The sequence below is a fragment of the Eupeodes corollae genome, chromosome 3, assembly GCF_945859685.1.
Source record: "Eupeodes corollae chromosome 3, idEupCoro1.1, whole genome shotgun sequence".
NCBI classification, from domain to species: Eukaryota; Metazoa; Arthropoda; class Insecta; order Diptera; family Syrphidae; genus Eupeodes; species Eupeodes corollae.
This window is the reverse complement of record NC_079149.1, coordinates 63,177,315-63,192,286: the sequence shown is the minus strand read 5'-3', so window position 1 is coordinate 63,192,286 and position 14,972 is coordinate 63,177,315. Positions and strand designations below refer to the sequence as shown.

Below are 14,972 nucleotides of genomic sequence, written 5' to 3'. Positions count from 1 at the left end.
CAATAATTGGCTTCAATAGTAGTTATCCCTGGCTCCTAGCAGTTTTAGGTATTCTATAGTTTTTATAAGCCTCACAAGTTATGTTTTAAAAGATTACGCACAAATTTACAAGAGTCTACCTTGATTTCACCAGTCCTTTGATTTCCGACTTTCTGAAAATCGAATCACATCATTTTGACTCTTTCGTTTATGACCACCTTAAAAGTTGCCTAGTATATCTGCAGCCTTAGAAAAATCCATATTTTACAAGCAGATGTCCTCTGATTCGTATTATGGGCAAAATGTCATTTACATCTGGTTCTTTCTATTTGACATATGAGCCTCCAATTTTAAGGACATGACAACGAGAATTCAATTCTCTTTGTTTTGGTTACAAAATATCATAAGTTTTTCATTATTTCCTTAATTAAATTTGCCTTTTAAAAATAATATAAAATAAATAATGGATACTGTTCAAAATAAATCTGCAGTGCAAATTCAAAGAATTGTCAATGCTGCTGAAGAGTTCAAAAACACTCGCAATGATCTGAACCGTTGGGTAAAAGATGTAAAAGACAAAGAACAAAAGTTAAGCGTGGAGCAAAATGCGGAGGTATGTAGAGTTTTAAATTAAGAAAAAGAAAACAGTAAGCAAACCATTTACGTTGTAAATCCTATTAGGTTTTAACATTTTAAAGAAGGTATTTTTTTCACTAAACAAACCTATAATTATACATTCATAAATGCAAGGCTTCTGGGTTTAATTATATTAAAAAAGAAGAAATTGGTGTGTACCGAAAGTTTGCGTGTTTTTGTGTAAAATTGTGAAAGTTAAAACTTAAAAAAGTGTTGCTTCTCGGAAAAAAAATTTAAATCCAAATCCAAATTCCATAGTACATTACTGTACGTATTAAAACATTGTTATTGGGTTCGAATTGGAATAAAACCTTCACTGTCACGCTGCTGTAACTTTTAACATCAGCATAACCTGTTACCAATAAGATATTGGTCATGGCCACGGTCACGGAGTATTGGAATACAATATTTTTTGAACTTACATTTTTTTTTATATAATTCGCACACAATAAATGTGTTATTACTGCCCTTAGTATACATATTTAAATCTAAAAACATCGCGGAGGAGGATTAATGACCAGATACCGGTACATACTAGTCTTAAAGTTTTGATTATCAAAATGGAAAGGAAAACTAATTTGGGTAAAGCAATAGCCATATCTGATTCGCGGTTAAAATAAAAATTGGTATACTTTAGATTATATCCATAATTGAGCTCTAGAGTAAGTTTATGGGCAGTCCTGGAAGTGCGAGTATTCCTGCAAAATTGTGAAAGGGGAAATGCAACTGGTTAATTGAGTAAAACAACGAGAAACATAAAACATTGTTGCAGTTTTCGAGCCGTGTAAAAGTTTTGGTTATAGTTATTTTCAAATCTCTTGACAAAATACCTAAACTAAACTAACCATCTACCTATTTCAACGTTTTTCTTTATATTGTATTCTTTGTAGACAACATTTTTATTCAAAACTGAAACCAATGTCTCAGGAATTATGTAATTATTGAATTGTATTATTTGATTGAATAGTTTGTTAATTGTAATGCAATGAATTAAACAAACTAATCATTTCGTTCAATTTCATCTTTAATGGACGAGTAAAGACTGCGATATCTACTAAGGCGACTGCTACCGAGAACAAAGACAGCGTCTATTTGGGTGTGGATTTGTTGTTAGAACTAGGCTCCGGCAAAAAGTTTTGAGTTTCAACAGTGTGAGCGAGCGCATCACGACAATCCGCATCAAGGCTAAATTCGCCAACATAAGCCTAATATGCGCGCATGCCCCAACAGAGGAGAAAGATGAAGACACCAAAGACATATTCTTCGAGCTCTTGGACAAGACATATGAGCAGTGCCCTGGCTATGACATTATAATTGTCTTAGGAGATTTTATTGCCAAGCTAGGAAGAGAAGACATCTTTGGTGGCATAATCGGGAGATACAGCCTGCACGACACTACCTCCGACAACGGATTCAGGCTGGTCGATTTCGCTGCGGGGCGAGACGTTCTGGTAGCTATTACACAGTTCACGCATCTTAATATCCACAAGAGGACATGGAAATCTCCTGATCAATCAACCGTCAACCAAATTGACCACATTGCGATCGACGCACGACACTTCTCCAGTATCCAGGATATCCGAACATTCCGAGAGGTCAACACTGACTCAGACCACTACCTCGTTGTAGCCGAGGTACGGCTACGGATATCCCGATCCAAGCCAAAACAAGGAAGTACTGTGAGAAGATTCGACGTTAGACGGCTACAATCGCAAGAGACTGCCATGTCCTTTTCCGATCGAGTCTCTAATAACCTCCTAAGGAGTCCTATGCTTCCTGCATTAATCGTTGAAAACCAGTGGCAACATTGCCTTGCAGCCATCAGAGATGCCGCCTCTGAAGTGCTAGGTTTCACACGGCCACCACAGCGAAACCCCTGGTTTGACGACGAATGCCGGCAAGCTCACGCAGCGAAACAAGAGGCATACAAAACGGCGCTGCACAAAAGGACTAGAGCTGCTCGCGAGCTCTACGAGCAGAAGAGGAGAGAGGAACACCGGCTTCTTAGACGGAAAAAAAGAGAGTATGAGAAGCGCGCGATCGAGGAGATAGAGGGATGTCACAACAGGAATGAGGTTCGTAAATTTTACCAAAAGGTAAAAAAAACCTACCAAGGGTACCAGCCACGAACCGAAGCCTGTAAAGACGATCAAGGGAACATCGTAGTAGAACCACAGTCGATGCTGAGAATATGGAAAGATCACTTCTCCAAATTATATAACGGCGATGACGAACCGAATTCCGCTGTAAGGGAGATAGAACCACTCAACCTGGGCGACGCAGATCAACAATTCCGCCTACCCGACCTTGACGAAGTGAAGATAGCTATATCTAAACTTAAGTCAAACAAAGCTGCTGGAGCTGACGGCATCACCGCCGAACTATTCAAAGCAGCAGGCGATGACTTGGTAGGGAGCATGCACCAACTCATCTGCAAAATATGGTCGGAAGAAAGCATGCCCGATGAGTGGAATCTCAGCATAGTGTGCCCGATACATAAGAAAGGAGACCCTCTAAACTGCGCCAACTACAGAGGCATCAGTCTCCTTAAAGCCGCGTATGACAGCATCTATAGGGAAGAGCTCTACCAAGCAATGTCTAGTTTTGGCATCCCTGTCAAACTTATCCGTTTGTGCAGAATGACGATGGAGAATGCACGCTGCTCTATCAAGGTCGGAAAAGATCTTACCGAAGCATTTGATGTCAAAAAAGGTTTTAGACAAGGCGATGCACTGTCATGCGACTTCTTCAACATCGTTCTGGAAAGAATTGTGCAAAACTCAACCGTCAACACTAGAGGCACAATCTTCCAAAGATCCATTCAATTACTCGGATACGCAGATGATATTGACATAATTGGAAGATCCAAGCGTGATGTCAGTGGAGAGTTTTTGAGCATTGCGACGGAAGCGAAGAAGATGGGTTTAGTGGTCAATGAGGGCAAGACCAAGTATATGCTGTCATCAAAAAAGGACACTGAACGACGACGTATTGGACAAAACGTCACCATGGACAGCTATAACTTTGAGGTAGTTAAGGACTTTGTCTACCTAGGCACCGCTATTAATGCAGACAACGACACCAGCGCTGAAATCAAACGAAGAATAACTCTTGCAAATCGCTGCTTCTTTGGACTTAAAAGGCAATTGAGAAGTAAAGTCCTCTCTCGAGCATGTAAAATCACCATTCTATAAGACACTCATCATCCCGGTTCTCATTTATGGCGCTGAGGCCTGGACCCTGTCAAAGAAAGATGAGAGCGTCTTAGGATGCTTCGAGAGAAAAATTCTTCGGGTGATTTTTGGTCCCGTACGCATAGATGGAGAATGGAGGAGAAGATATAACGACGAACTGTACGGGCTGTACAGCGACAATGACCTAGTTAGCAGAATTAAAGTCCAACGGCTTAGATGGCTAGGTCATGTAGAGCGGATGGACATCAACGCTCCAGCCCGGAAGGTCTTCGAATCCAATCCCGAGGGACGGCGCAGTAGAGGAAGACCGCGACTCAGGTGGCGCACCCAGGTGGGAGAGGACCTCAACCAACTTGGCGTGCGAAACTGGAGACAGCTAGCTAGGGACCGAGCTGGCTGGAGACGCTTGTTGGTTGAGGCCCAGGTCCGCCCCGGACTGTAGCGCCACCTTAAGTAAGTAAGTAAGGACGAGTAAAGGCTAAAGTTAGGTTAAAGTGGCTGTCCGTGATGTAGTAGGAAACACTAAGGCCAGTTTAATGGCACATTGTGATACCACATGAATCTTGAGGCTTTATTCTAAGCTCAATTAAACCAGTTTGAATACCTTACGGAGAGAGTGATTATGTTAATATGGTTAAGATCATCATAGAAGAATTCTAGGTAACTCTTGAGTTTTTGAACTAGAGCAAGGCATGTACAGAGGAGGTAAAGAACTGTTCCCTACTCTTCCTCATTAATACAGCTCCTGTAAAAGCCTTTTGAGAATACGCCTAGCCTGATGTTTGCTTTCTTCATAGCAACTTGCATTAGCAATAGTTTTATGTAGTGATTGGTATGCCAGCATTGGCCAAACGTGGTTTAATGGGTTGTGTTGTACCATTTATGGCGAGTTTATCTGCCTTACAATTTCCTGGAATTTTTCTATGACTCGCACCCAGCAAAGGTGAATATTAAAATGTTGTGCCATCTCCATTAGTGGTAATCGATAGTTATTGAATGCAATAGTGTTTGTATAGACACGAGTCCAGTGATTTGATAGCTGACTTACTATCTGAGAAAATGCAGATTTCAGATGTTGATATCACGTTTTGTTAAGCCAGGAAAAGACTTCTTTTATCGCCAACTCTACAATGATAAGAAAGGCGGAATGAGAGACTTAATTTCAGTCGTTCAGAGTACACACCTCCATCTGTGTAAAAGTGAACTGTTTCGTCTTCTAGGTATGCCCTATCATCCAAGAAAGATCTGGAAGGTATAGAAATCTGTAAATTTCTGTCGAACTGCAATTGGAGGATGGTGTAGTTTGTGTAGCCTGAGATCCAATTAGCGCTTTAATGCGCCGTTTTGATATGGAAATTGTGAAAATTACATTGTTTACAAAAATCAAAAAAGCATGGCATAAATTTGAAACTTATTTTTTATGAAATATAATTTATAAATAAACGAATTAGGTATATGTTTAAAAAAGTTTTTTTTTTATATAGTTTACTATTGAAATTAAATATTATCTTCAGAAACTTTCATTAACAATACAGTTTTTTAATGTCGACTTCGTTCAACAATGATACAATTTCATTTTCATTGAAAAAACCCGTTCCAAGAACATTTCTCCTGATGTCTTAAAGAATTGGACATTACCCATGAAGTGAAACATATCTTCTCTCACTTGTAGATTACATAAGGAGCATAATATTGGTAAATCCTCCCTATGTGGAATGAAGTTAAGAGGTACGAGTTCACCACGCAGCTTTATTATCATAGAAATCTCCTCTACGCTGTATTCATCCCGGAAATAGTTCTTCGCCTCCAAATTGTGAGTTGACTGTAAATTGCTTCATTAAGGCATTTTTCCCATAACATATCATCCACTTTTGCAATAAGGTGGTACAGTAATGCTTTCCATTGATTGAAATCAAAGTTATCTATGTTAAGGTCCATGTCACTCTCCCTAGCAAGTTTCATCCATTCTGCATACCATCTCGACCTCTCTCGAATAGTTTGAAGTGCCACTATCTTCGGTAACCGGTAATTATCCATATTCATGATTTTGAGCACATAATCAATCTGTATTTGAAGTGTTTGTACATAGAGTGACTGCAGTCCCGTTTCCAACATAACTATATATGGAATTCGGCGTATTTGGTGGCAGCCGGAATATCCTTTTAACGTAGAAGAGTAACAATATTTCCACATCTTCATATTGCTTCGCTCCCCACACTTCAGCTGCGAAGAACAAGATTGATTCTGCTACTGCCTTAAAAACAGTTTACTTACTGCTTTGTACAATATTTTTGTTTGAGAAACACCTACTCCAAGATTCCACCATTGTAGTTCCATTTTTATTAAAGCAGTTTCTACCTTCCCGTTCTTGAAAATCATAATCTTGGAATTTTCCATGTTTACTATTAGGTTTCATTTTTACAGTACTCAAAAATCCGGTTTATCATAAGCTTAGTGGTTCTGGAGATGACGCGAGAACCACAATATCATCCGCAAACAAGAGTGCTTTAATTAATTCTCCCGCATGTTCGATACCAGCAGGTAAGAAATCGACTAAGTCTTCGATAAATAGAGCGAATAGACTTGGAGTCATCGTACAACCTTGTCTAACGCCTGATTCAGTTCTAAACCAGTCCGAGCTTTCTGTACCATTCCAAACTGCTGCATCAGTATCCATATACAGGCTTGCAGGACTCTTCCAAATTTTAACGACATTCCCATACCAAAGAGCTTATAGAAAGGAGCTTGCATCTTCACCGTGTCAAATGCTTATTTTCATTAATCCATTTATTGAGCCGTGTTTACAGAACAGCTGTAAATATTTTATAACACGAATTTAAAAATGATATTCCTTGATAGCTCGACATCTCAGACCAGCTTCCTTTTTTGTGGATCAGATAAATGATTGATTCCCTAAATTATTGAGAAATCATACCTGTTTCCAACTCCCAGTGGTAAACTGCAGTAAGCTTACTTATTGACTCAACGGTTCCATACTTAAAAAATTCCGCTGGTATCCCATTGGAGCCTACCGCTTTAACATCTACTTCTTCGATGTTTGCTAAGTATATGAAGAGGTGTTGAGTAAAGAACCGCAGATGAGGTCTGAGTAATTCTTATATGTAATCAACCTATTAGAGATGGTCTGTGATACACATAGCGTACTAAGTACTGAAAGTTGATTAATTTCCTCAACATGGATAGCGGCATTGGGATAGATTACGCTTTAACCTCGGGAGACAGCCTTAAGTTTTAAAAGGTTTTGATTCTTCGCAGTTAGACAATGCTGTCGAGATTGGAATTTAATGAGCTTATCACAGGATGCCGATAAAGTTCCAATCGAATATGGAAAGTTGAGAATATGTCATAATCGAAACAGTTAAATAGATAAGAAGTTTCAGACTAGAGATAATGTTTTCTTGTATGAAAATGTTCATAGCTCAAGCATCGCGTTTGATATAATGTCCCCCTTTGTTATTACCTTGTTAACTTTCGGAGATGTTATCTTCCTGTTCTAATGGTCGAGTTAGGGAGAAGATTGATCCGTGAAACTTATTTAGCGAATAACGCAGTAGTAGTTACGCAGTGAAACAAATAAGCTAAATATGTAATATGTTTCTTGTGCTTTTATGATGACAATAACTAGATTTTTATAAACTTGTTATTGACTCCTCCACCAACAATGGGTGAAAATACAACCAATATAAGACTTTGTAAAAAATTGCACTAAGAACCAATACAAATTAAACATAATGACAATTAAAAATTTGTATTTCATTACAATGATAAATGAGTAATAGAGGAACCAACGAAAGTGTCTAATAGATATTTTATCTTTTATTTTTTTAAGCACATCAAAACTAAGCCGATTCGTAGTCATATTTCTAAGAGTGATCAAATGGGATTAAAAACCAACACAAATGTCATGGATGGTAAGTTTTTAAACAAACATTTTGTATAATTCATCAAATATTAGATTTTATTATTTTTCTCATGTTAAATTTGCTTAAAGTTTAGTTTAATCTTAAATACCTAATATATTTGTAAATACACATAAACCACAATCCTACCATGAAAAGAAGTGTTAGGATTTTATGCGTAGGATGATAACCTTTAAGGATCAGAATTTATATAATTGCTGAGTGGATGTTTTGTCTTTTTACCTAAAATAAAATAAAATTAAAATTAATTTTTTGCCCTCGATGAAATCTTGAATCCCTACTTATATCTCAAAAACTAAATCTTTTCCTTTGAAGAAAATAAAGTCAAAGTTGAGGAAGAACAAGAAAACAAGAATTTAAAAGCAGATGAATCTAACAGCCGAGGAAACAACCATGTAAAGCGGGGAGAATACGAAAAAGCAATATTGGAATATAGCACAGCTATCAATGCATATGACGGCGACCCAAAATTCTACACAAATCGAGCACTCTGTTATTTAAGACTCAAGAAGTATGTTTAAAATTCTATTTATTCGAAAAATTAAGTATTCAAATATTTTACAGATATGCGCAATGTATTGATGATTGTAACACTGCAATCGAACTGGATAAACTAACCGTGAAAGCTTATTACCGCCGAATGCAAGCTAATGAATCCCTTAACTTTAACACGCAAGCTCTTAAGGATTGTACAACTATTCTAATGATCGATTCAAGCAACATCGAAGCTCAAAAAAGCTTGCAGAGAATAAATCAAAGACTGAAAAAAACTGGTAACTTGATTATTTTAAATATACATTCTTTTTTGAATAAAATATGCGACAGACCCCGTTGAAAGATATTTGTACTACGAATAGCAAGAAAAAGTGTCATAGCTTTCTTCAAACGACAAAATTTGTCCCACAATTGGATGTCTAAACTTAAGTTCCAATTCAAGCGATGATTATTTTCCTTGTCATTCGTAATGCAAATCTTCTCAGACGGGGCCGATAATTTTCAATACAAATAAATTATACAAAATACAACAAAAAGGTGCTGTTCCAAAAGGATATCAAATGAATGAATCCAATTGTTCGAAGGAAGGTCCAAACTTTAGTCCCTTACGTAGTAATATAGTGGACATTTTTCCTGCCACCAAACTTCCCAGCTCAAGATCTAAGGTATGTTTCTTTTTGTTTTTAAATTAAATTACTAACTTCTACTCATAAATGTTTTTCTTTTAATTTAATTTTACAGAAGCAAATGAAACGCATTAAAATAATTGATGTCGTTGGACCTAAAGATGGAAAGAATTATGAAAATTCAAATATACAAATATCTGATGAAGTAATTGATAAACTTTTCAATGGTGAATGTGGTTCCTATGAGGAAGTGAAAAAATCAGATGTTACCCCGGCGGTGAAGCATATTGAAAAAGACACCAACATTTGTTTGCCAACAAAAATGGGAATTCAAAAAACAAAGGAGCCTAAAAAAGACAATGAAATACCTTCTGTCACAAAAGAAGTAAGTAATATTTTTATTTGTTTCATTGTATACAAATTATACTACATGAAGTTGTCAAGCCAAAGTCCTGTGAGGCTTGAGAATAAATACAATACATTTTCACCTCTCCAACTAAACAAAATATCAGTGCTTTGAATCTGCTGTCCCGGTTAATATTAAGGTGTGTGTCCATCCAAAAATTCTATCGAAAGAAACACTTTGGAAGTTACTCTCAGGTGTCTTTCTAGTTGGGAGGTAATTTTATGAGAGTTGTCATGTTCGATTTTGAGAGTAGTTTCATAACCGTGTCCACTTAATATTAATTTCCCTGCTAGTTGGGAGTTGAAAGTGGTAGGAACAAGAAAATTTCTTACAAGCGAAAGGTTGCAGCTGCATTGGTTGTTGGCATAATTTTAGGAAAAGGAAACAAAATGCTGGGTCAAACAATGGATTGGCCGACGTCGCATGTTAGGTGCGGTTTCTAACCTCACTTAAGAGCTTCAAATCGAAGACGCTCATTGGACCAAACATTTATAAAATTTAGAGAAGCCATACCAGTACGTGAAAGCGTATTGGATTTCTGGCATCTCGTGAGTGAGGTTTAATATGTATAATATTTTGTACATTCATATGTATTTTGTTCAGAAATATGCACCATCGAATATTCCCTCCATCATAAAGAGTTCACTATGGCTGCTTTCCTTGACATCGAAGGTGCTTTTAACAACGTGGACACATCTGCACTAATATCTCTCAATATAGAGAGTTCGCTTCGGGAGTTAATTCATTTAATGCTGACTAGCAGAATAATTAACTCAAAACTGGGCAACTCTTCAGGCAGACGATTCGTTAATAGAGGGATACCGCAAGGTGGTGTTCTATCCCCTCTCCTCTGGAACCTAGCGGTGAATGAAATCCTAACTGCTCTGGATGCGGAGGGCTTCAGAGTAATAGGCTATGCGGACTAACGTTGCTATAGCAGTTTCAGGAAAGCATCTTAACACCCTAAAAGAATTTTAACAAAATGCCTTGGACAGACTAATACTTTGGGCTGATCGGTGTGAACTGAGTGTTAACCCACACAAAACCGATTTGGTCTTATTTTCGAGGAGATACAAAATTCCATTTAAAATTCTCAGACGAGGTTAAATACCTGGGTCTTGTCTTAGATAAAAAACTAAATTGGAAACGCAACGTACAGGAAAGAGTCTAACAAGCTACTGTAGCTCTCTTTTCTTGCAAAAAAGCTATTGGTAATAAATGTGGCTTACAACCCAGAATCATTAGCATTAGCATTGGCTATACACATCGGTAATCAGACCGATTTTAATGTACGCTGTGGCAGTATGGTGTGCTTTAGAGAAAGCCATAAACCGCGACAAATTCAAAAAAGTACAACGTTCAGCTTGCCTATGTATGAGCGGATCGCTTCGACCCCATCTGCGGCACTGGACACCTTACTCTACCTAACACCTCTTGACATATTTAGCAAACAAATAGCTGCGAGCTCTGCTATTCGCCTCAAGGCTTCGTCGCAGTGGACTAATAACAACATTAGAAACTCCGTAATTCTTAGGTATTTAGATTTGATTCCAAACCACACAGACTACACCATCCTCCAACTGCAATTCGACAGAAATTTCCAGATTTCTATACCTTCCAGATCTTTTTGGGAGGATAGGACACTCTTGGAAGACGAGTCAAACTATTTTTATACAGATGTTAATGGTTCAAAAACAAAAGAAGGGGTTGGTGGAGGTGTGTGTGTACTCTGAACTACTGAAATTAAGTCTCTCATTCCGCCTTCCCAATCATTGTAGCGTGTTCCAGACGGAACTATTGGCGATAAAAGAAGTCTTGTTATTGCTTAAAAAAAACGTCGATATCAACATCTGATATCCGTATTTTCTCAGATAGTCAGGCCACTATAAAATCCCTGGACTCAGTCTTTACAAACTCTAAAACAGTTCATAACTGTCGATCATCTCTAATGAAGATGGCCCAGCAGTTTAATATTCGACTTTGGTGGCTGCCGGGCCATAGAGACATTCCATGTAACTGTAATGAATGCAAATGAACTCGCTAGGAACGGTGGAGTGCAGCCCATCCTACCACGTTTGGCACACACTGTCATACCAATCGCAACTTGTAAATTGTTGCTAATGCAAGACGCTATGAAGAAGGTAAACACCAGGTGGAACAACATCACCACGTGTCAGGTCACAAAAAACATCTAGCTGACACTAGATTTAAAGCTTTCAAGGTGCTTGCTATCTCTAAGCAGACCCCATATAAGCTCGATAATAGGTGTCATAACCGGACACTGTCTAATAGCACGCCACGTGACTAGGCGTATTCTCAATTGACTTTTGAAGAAGCTGTATGGTTCTTCATCTTCTCTGTACATGCCCTGCTCTACCTCAAAAACGCAAGTATTACCTAGGAGAATTCTTCTTTAACAATCTTAATCATATCAGCATAATCAGCATCTCACAAACGTGTTCCACTTAGCTAAGGAGGAAGCCTTATGATTCATGTGGTATCACAATGGGCTATTAAACTGCCCTATTTGAGTCCGTTTCCATCATGGAAAGCCATTTTAACCTAACCTAACCCATGTACAATTCTGCAAATATTTCGAAACATAAATTAAATCATTATTAAATTTTGTTTAATCTGTGCTGGTGATTCATATAAAAACCTTCAGTACCTTTCCGTATACCAGTTTGTACTTTAGGGAGAATTGTGAAAGAAGTCTGTCAAGCTATTTTCGATAGTTTAAAAGAAAAATATTCGAAGGTAAAACATACAAAATACTTTATTATCTGTTTAATTTAAGGTTTACAAAATACAAACATTTTACCTGGTTTCTCAAATTGCGCATTTTTCTTAAGAATTCACTTTCTATACATACAAATATTCGGAAAATTCCGTTAATATTTAATTTTGTTTTGGTTTCTGTCCCGAAATAACTTTTCAGTTGTTTTAAACAAAATCCCATTACATTCATATTTCTCAATTCGTTCATTTGTTTCTTGTAACGCCAACTGCCTAGCCATGTTGACTGTTGGAAGTAACTCGCATAATACGAACTATGTTTGAATAATGCAAGCTTTTCTCCGATAGCAGTTAAAAAGGTTGTCGACTTGATAGTAAGTCTCAAAAATTGGAATGTCGAGAGTGAAAAGCCAACTCTCCACTAGCTACTTTTAAAGCTGTGTCCAGAGTTTTCTCTCGAGAGTGGCCTGAGAGTGACTCTCATTGATTTTAGTCTCAAATGGACACGCGACTTTAGAATAAAAGTCGTTTTTTGTAATTGGAATATATTTATTTAAAATAACAATTATTCCTTTTGCTAAGGCGTCATTGAAAACAATTAATTGTCTATATTTATTGAAATAAACGCAACACAAAGTATAGCAGGGTGTTGATAGACGATTTATATTGCTTCAAAAGTTCCTTCATAAACACTAAACGAAAATTAAAATAAAATAGTTGTACTTGATCGATACTTACATATTTTCTTTCAAAGCATCCGTTTTCTTTAGCAACTCACTGCAGTCACTATTTCAGCTTCAGTTGTTGATTAGGCCACAGTTATAGAAGTAGCTACTCCAGTCGTAAAAGAAACTTCTCCGGTCGTTAATCGTCTTGATTGGAAGATAACGAAAATCACGTTTAATGCAACTCCAATCAATCTGGATAGGATTTTATTTCTGCCATTCTAAAGGTCGATTGTTTAAAGCTATGGGAAAGTTTTTCAACAAAAAACACATACAATTCAGAAATATGCATACAATCTGTATTTGAATCGATAGTACGGTCCATATAATTTACTGTATGAAGATTATTTCCGCTTAGTCCAATTTTGACATACAGGTCATTTCTGCTATTCATCGGGGGAAATTTTACTTGAATTTTCACTAATAATTATTCTGCTATTCATTCGAAGTCTGTGTATGTCGGTAATACTGCTCGATATTCTTCTATTGACGTGAAAGCAGTCATTCCATAAAATTCAGATCTGAATAATGCAGTGGGTTTTTCATTTGATATCTGGTTTGTTAATTTTTATAATCAAAATGTAAGTGAAAACTAATTTATTGCTAAATTTAGAATATTTATTTTATAAATAAAAGAATATTAACATTTTTAGGGGAAGGAATACCCTTTTTAACGTTTCTCCGAAGCTCTCTGTTTGATGATTATCTAATTCCCCTGCTTACAATTGGAATAAAAAGTCCAATACTGCCCATTTCCAAAAATTTCACAAATTATTCTGTTTATGTGGATTGATTAAACTTAATTTTTGTATGAATCAAAACAATTTATCCAACATTCCCAAGATTTTTACATGAACATCTGTTTATTTGAATGACAAATTGGTTTGGAATAATGTAGTTCACCCGATGGATAGCAAAATGCAAAGGTAGTGTGAAGGGGAATCGAATGGGTGAATCGAACAGGGCTGATACTCTTTCCAACATTTCGGCCGGTATCTCACGAATAAATGTTTCAATGTTGTCTTCCAGTGCGTCCATCAAAGCGGGCTTATCTGTATAGACATTAACTTTAACATAGCCCCACAAAATATAGCCCAAAGGCGTTAAATCGCACGATCTAGGCGGCCAATTGACCGGCCCCGAACGTGAAATAATATGTTCACCGAACTCGCCTCTCAATAAGTAGATTGTTGCGCGTGCTGCGTGGCATATGTATCCGTCTTGTTGAAATCACATATCATGCAAGTCAAGCTCTTGCATTTTGGGCAAACAAAGTTGGATATCATCTCACAGTAGCGCTCACCATTCACAGTAACGTTACGATTCTCATCACCTTCGAACAAGTATGGTCCAATAACCCGCACCAAGCTGTGACTTTTTCTGGATTCATTGGTAGCTCTTGCTCTTTTTACTGATATTCACTCCGAAATCGGTCATTCTGCTCATTAACGTACCCATTCAGTCAAAAATGAGCTTCGTCGCTCGCTTCGCCTTAACCAAAGGGATTTGAAAAGCCATCAAATAATCTCATTGTAATTTTATTACTCTTTTTATCAGTTGTGGTTATATAATTTAATATGACTGTTATGTAAAACAATATAATACAAAAATGTCCTACTTTATTTTTAGAAACCTCTTCCTCCAGCACCAACGACAACAGCTCAATTTTATAGCAATTGGAAGGAACTATCAGCAGAACAAAAATACCAGTATTTAAAAGTAAGCCTTATTTATATTTGATTAGGACTTAATACAAATCGATTTCTTCATAGTCCATCCAAGTATCTCAACTTAATAGAATCTTGGGAGTTGGTTTGGATTCAGAAACTCTCTCGAGCTTGTTAACTACATTCAGCGAATACTATTTGAGAAATGAAGACGATTTGTGCGAAACACTCTTAGAGGTTTGCAAACACAGTTCATTAAAAATCTTATCGTTAATGCTTTCAACAGAGGATGAAGCAGGTAAATAATTTTCATTTATAAATTAATAAAATATAGATTAATGTTTTTGAATTTCATTTCACTTTGCAGCTTTATCAGAAATATTGAATTACGTTAAAAAAGAGGCAAGTCCGGAGAACTTAAAATTAATAGAAAAATCGTTTAATTTAAAATAAACAATTTATTCGAAATAAAATTATTAAAAGAAAATGCTCCTTGTTTTTGGTTTTTTTAATTTTCCGAGATTCTTTTCATCATTTCCTTTATCTTTTAGAAATCAAAAAAAGTAT

General features: G+C 36.9%; 1 protein-coding gene across 1 annotated transcript; it reads left to right on the top strand.

Annotated features, from left to right (window-relative positions):
- The first annotated feature begins 326 nt into the window (after positions 1-326).
- LOC129951133 (RNA polymerase II-associated protein 3) lies at positions 327-14,892 on the top strand. Its single transcript, XM_056063144.1, has 9 exons — positions 327-592; positions 7,660-7,741; positions 8,066-8,261; positions 8,315-8,523; positions 8,783-8,910; positions 8,987-9,256; positions 14,368-14,457; positions 14,511-14,703; positions 14,773-14,892. Exons 1-9 carry the CDS (start codon positions 443-445, stop codon positions 14,856-14,858), a joined length of 1,404 nt encoding a protein of 467 aa, XP_055919119.1. The 5' UTR covers positions 327-442; the 3' UTR covers positions 14,859-14,892.
- Positions 14,893-14,972: the final 80 nt, after the last annotated feature.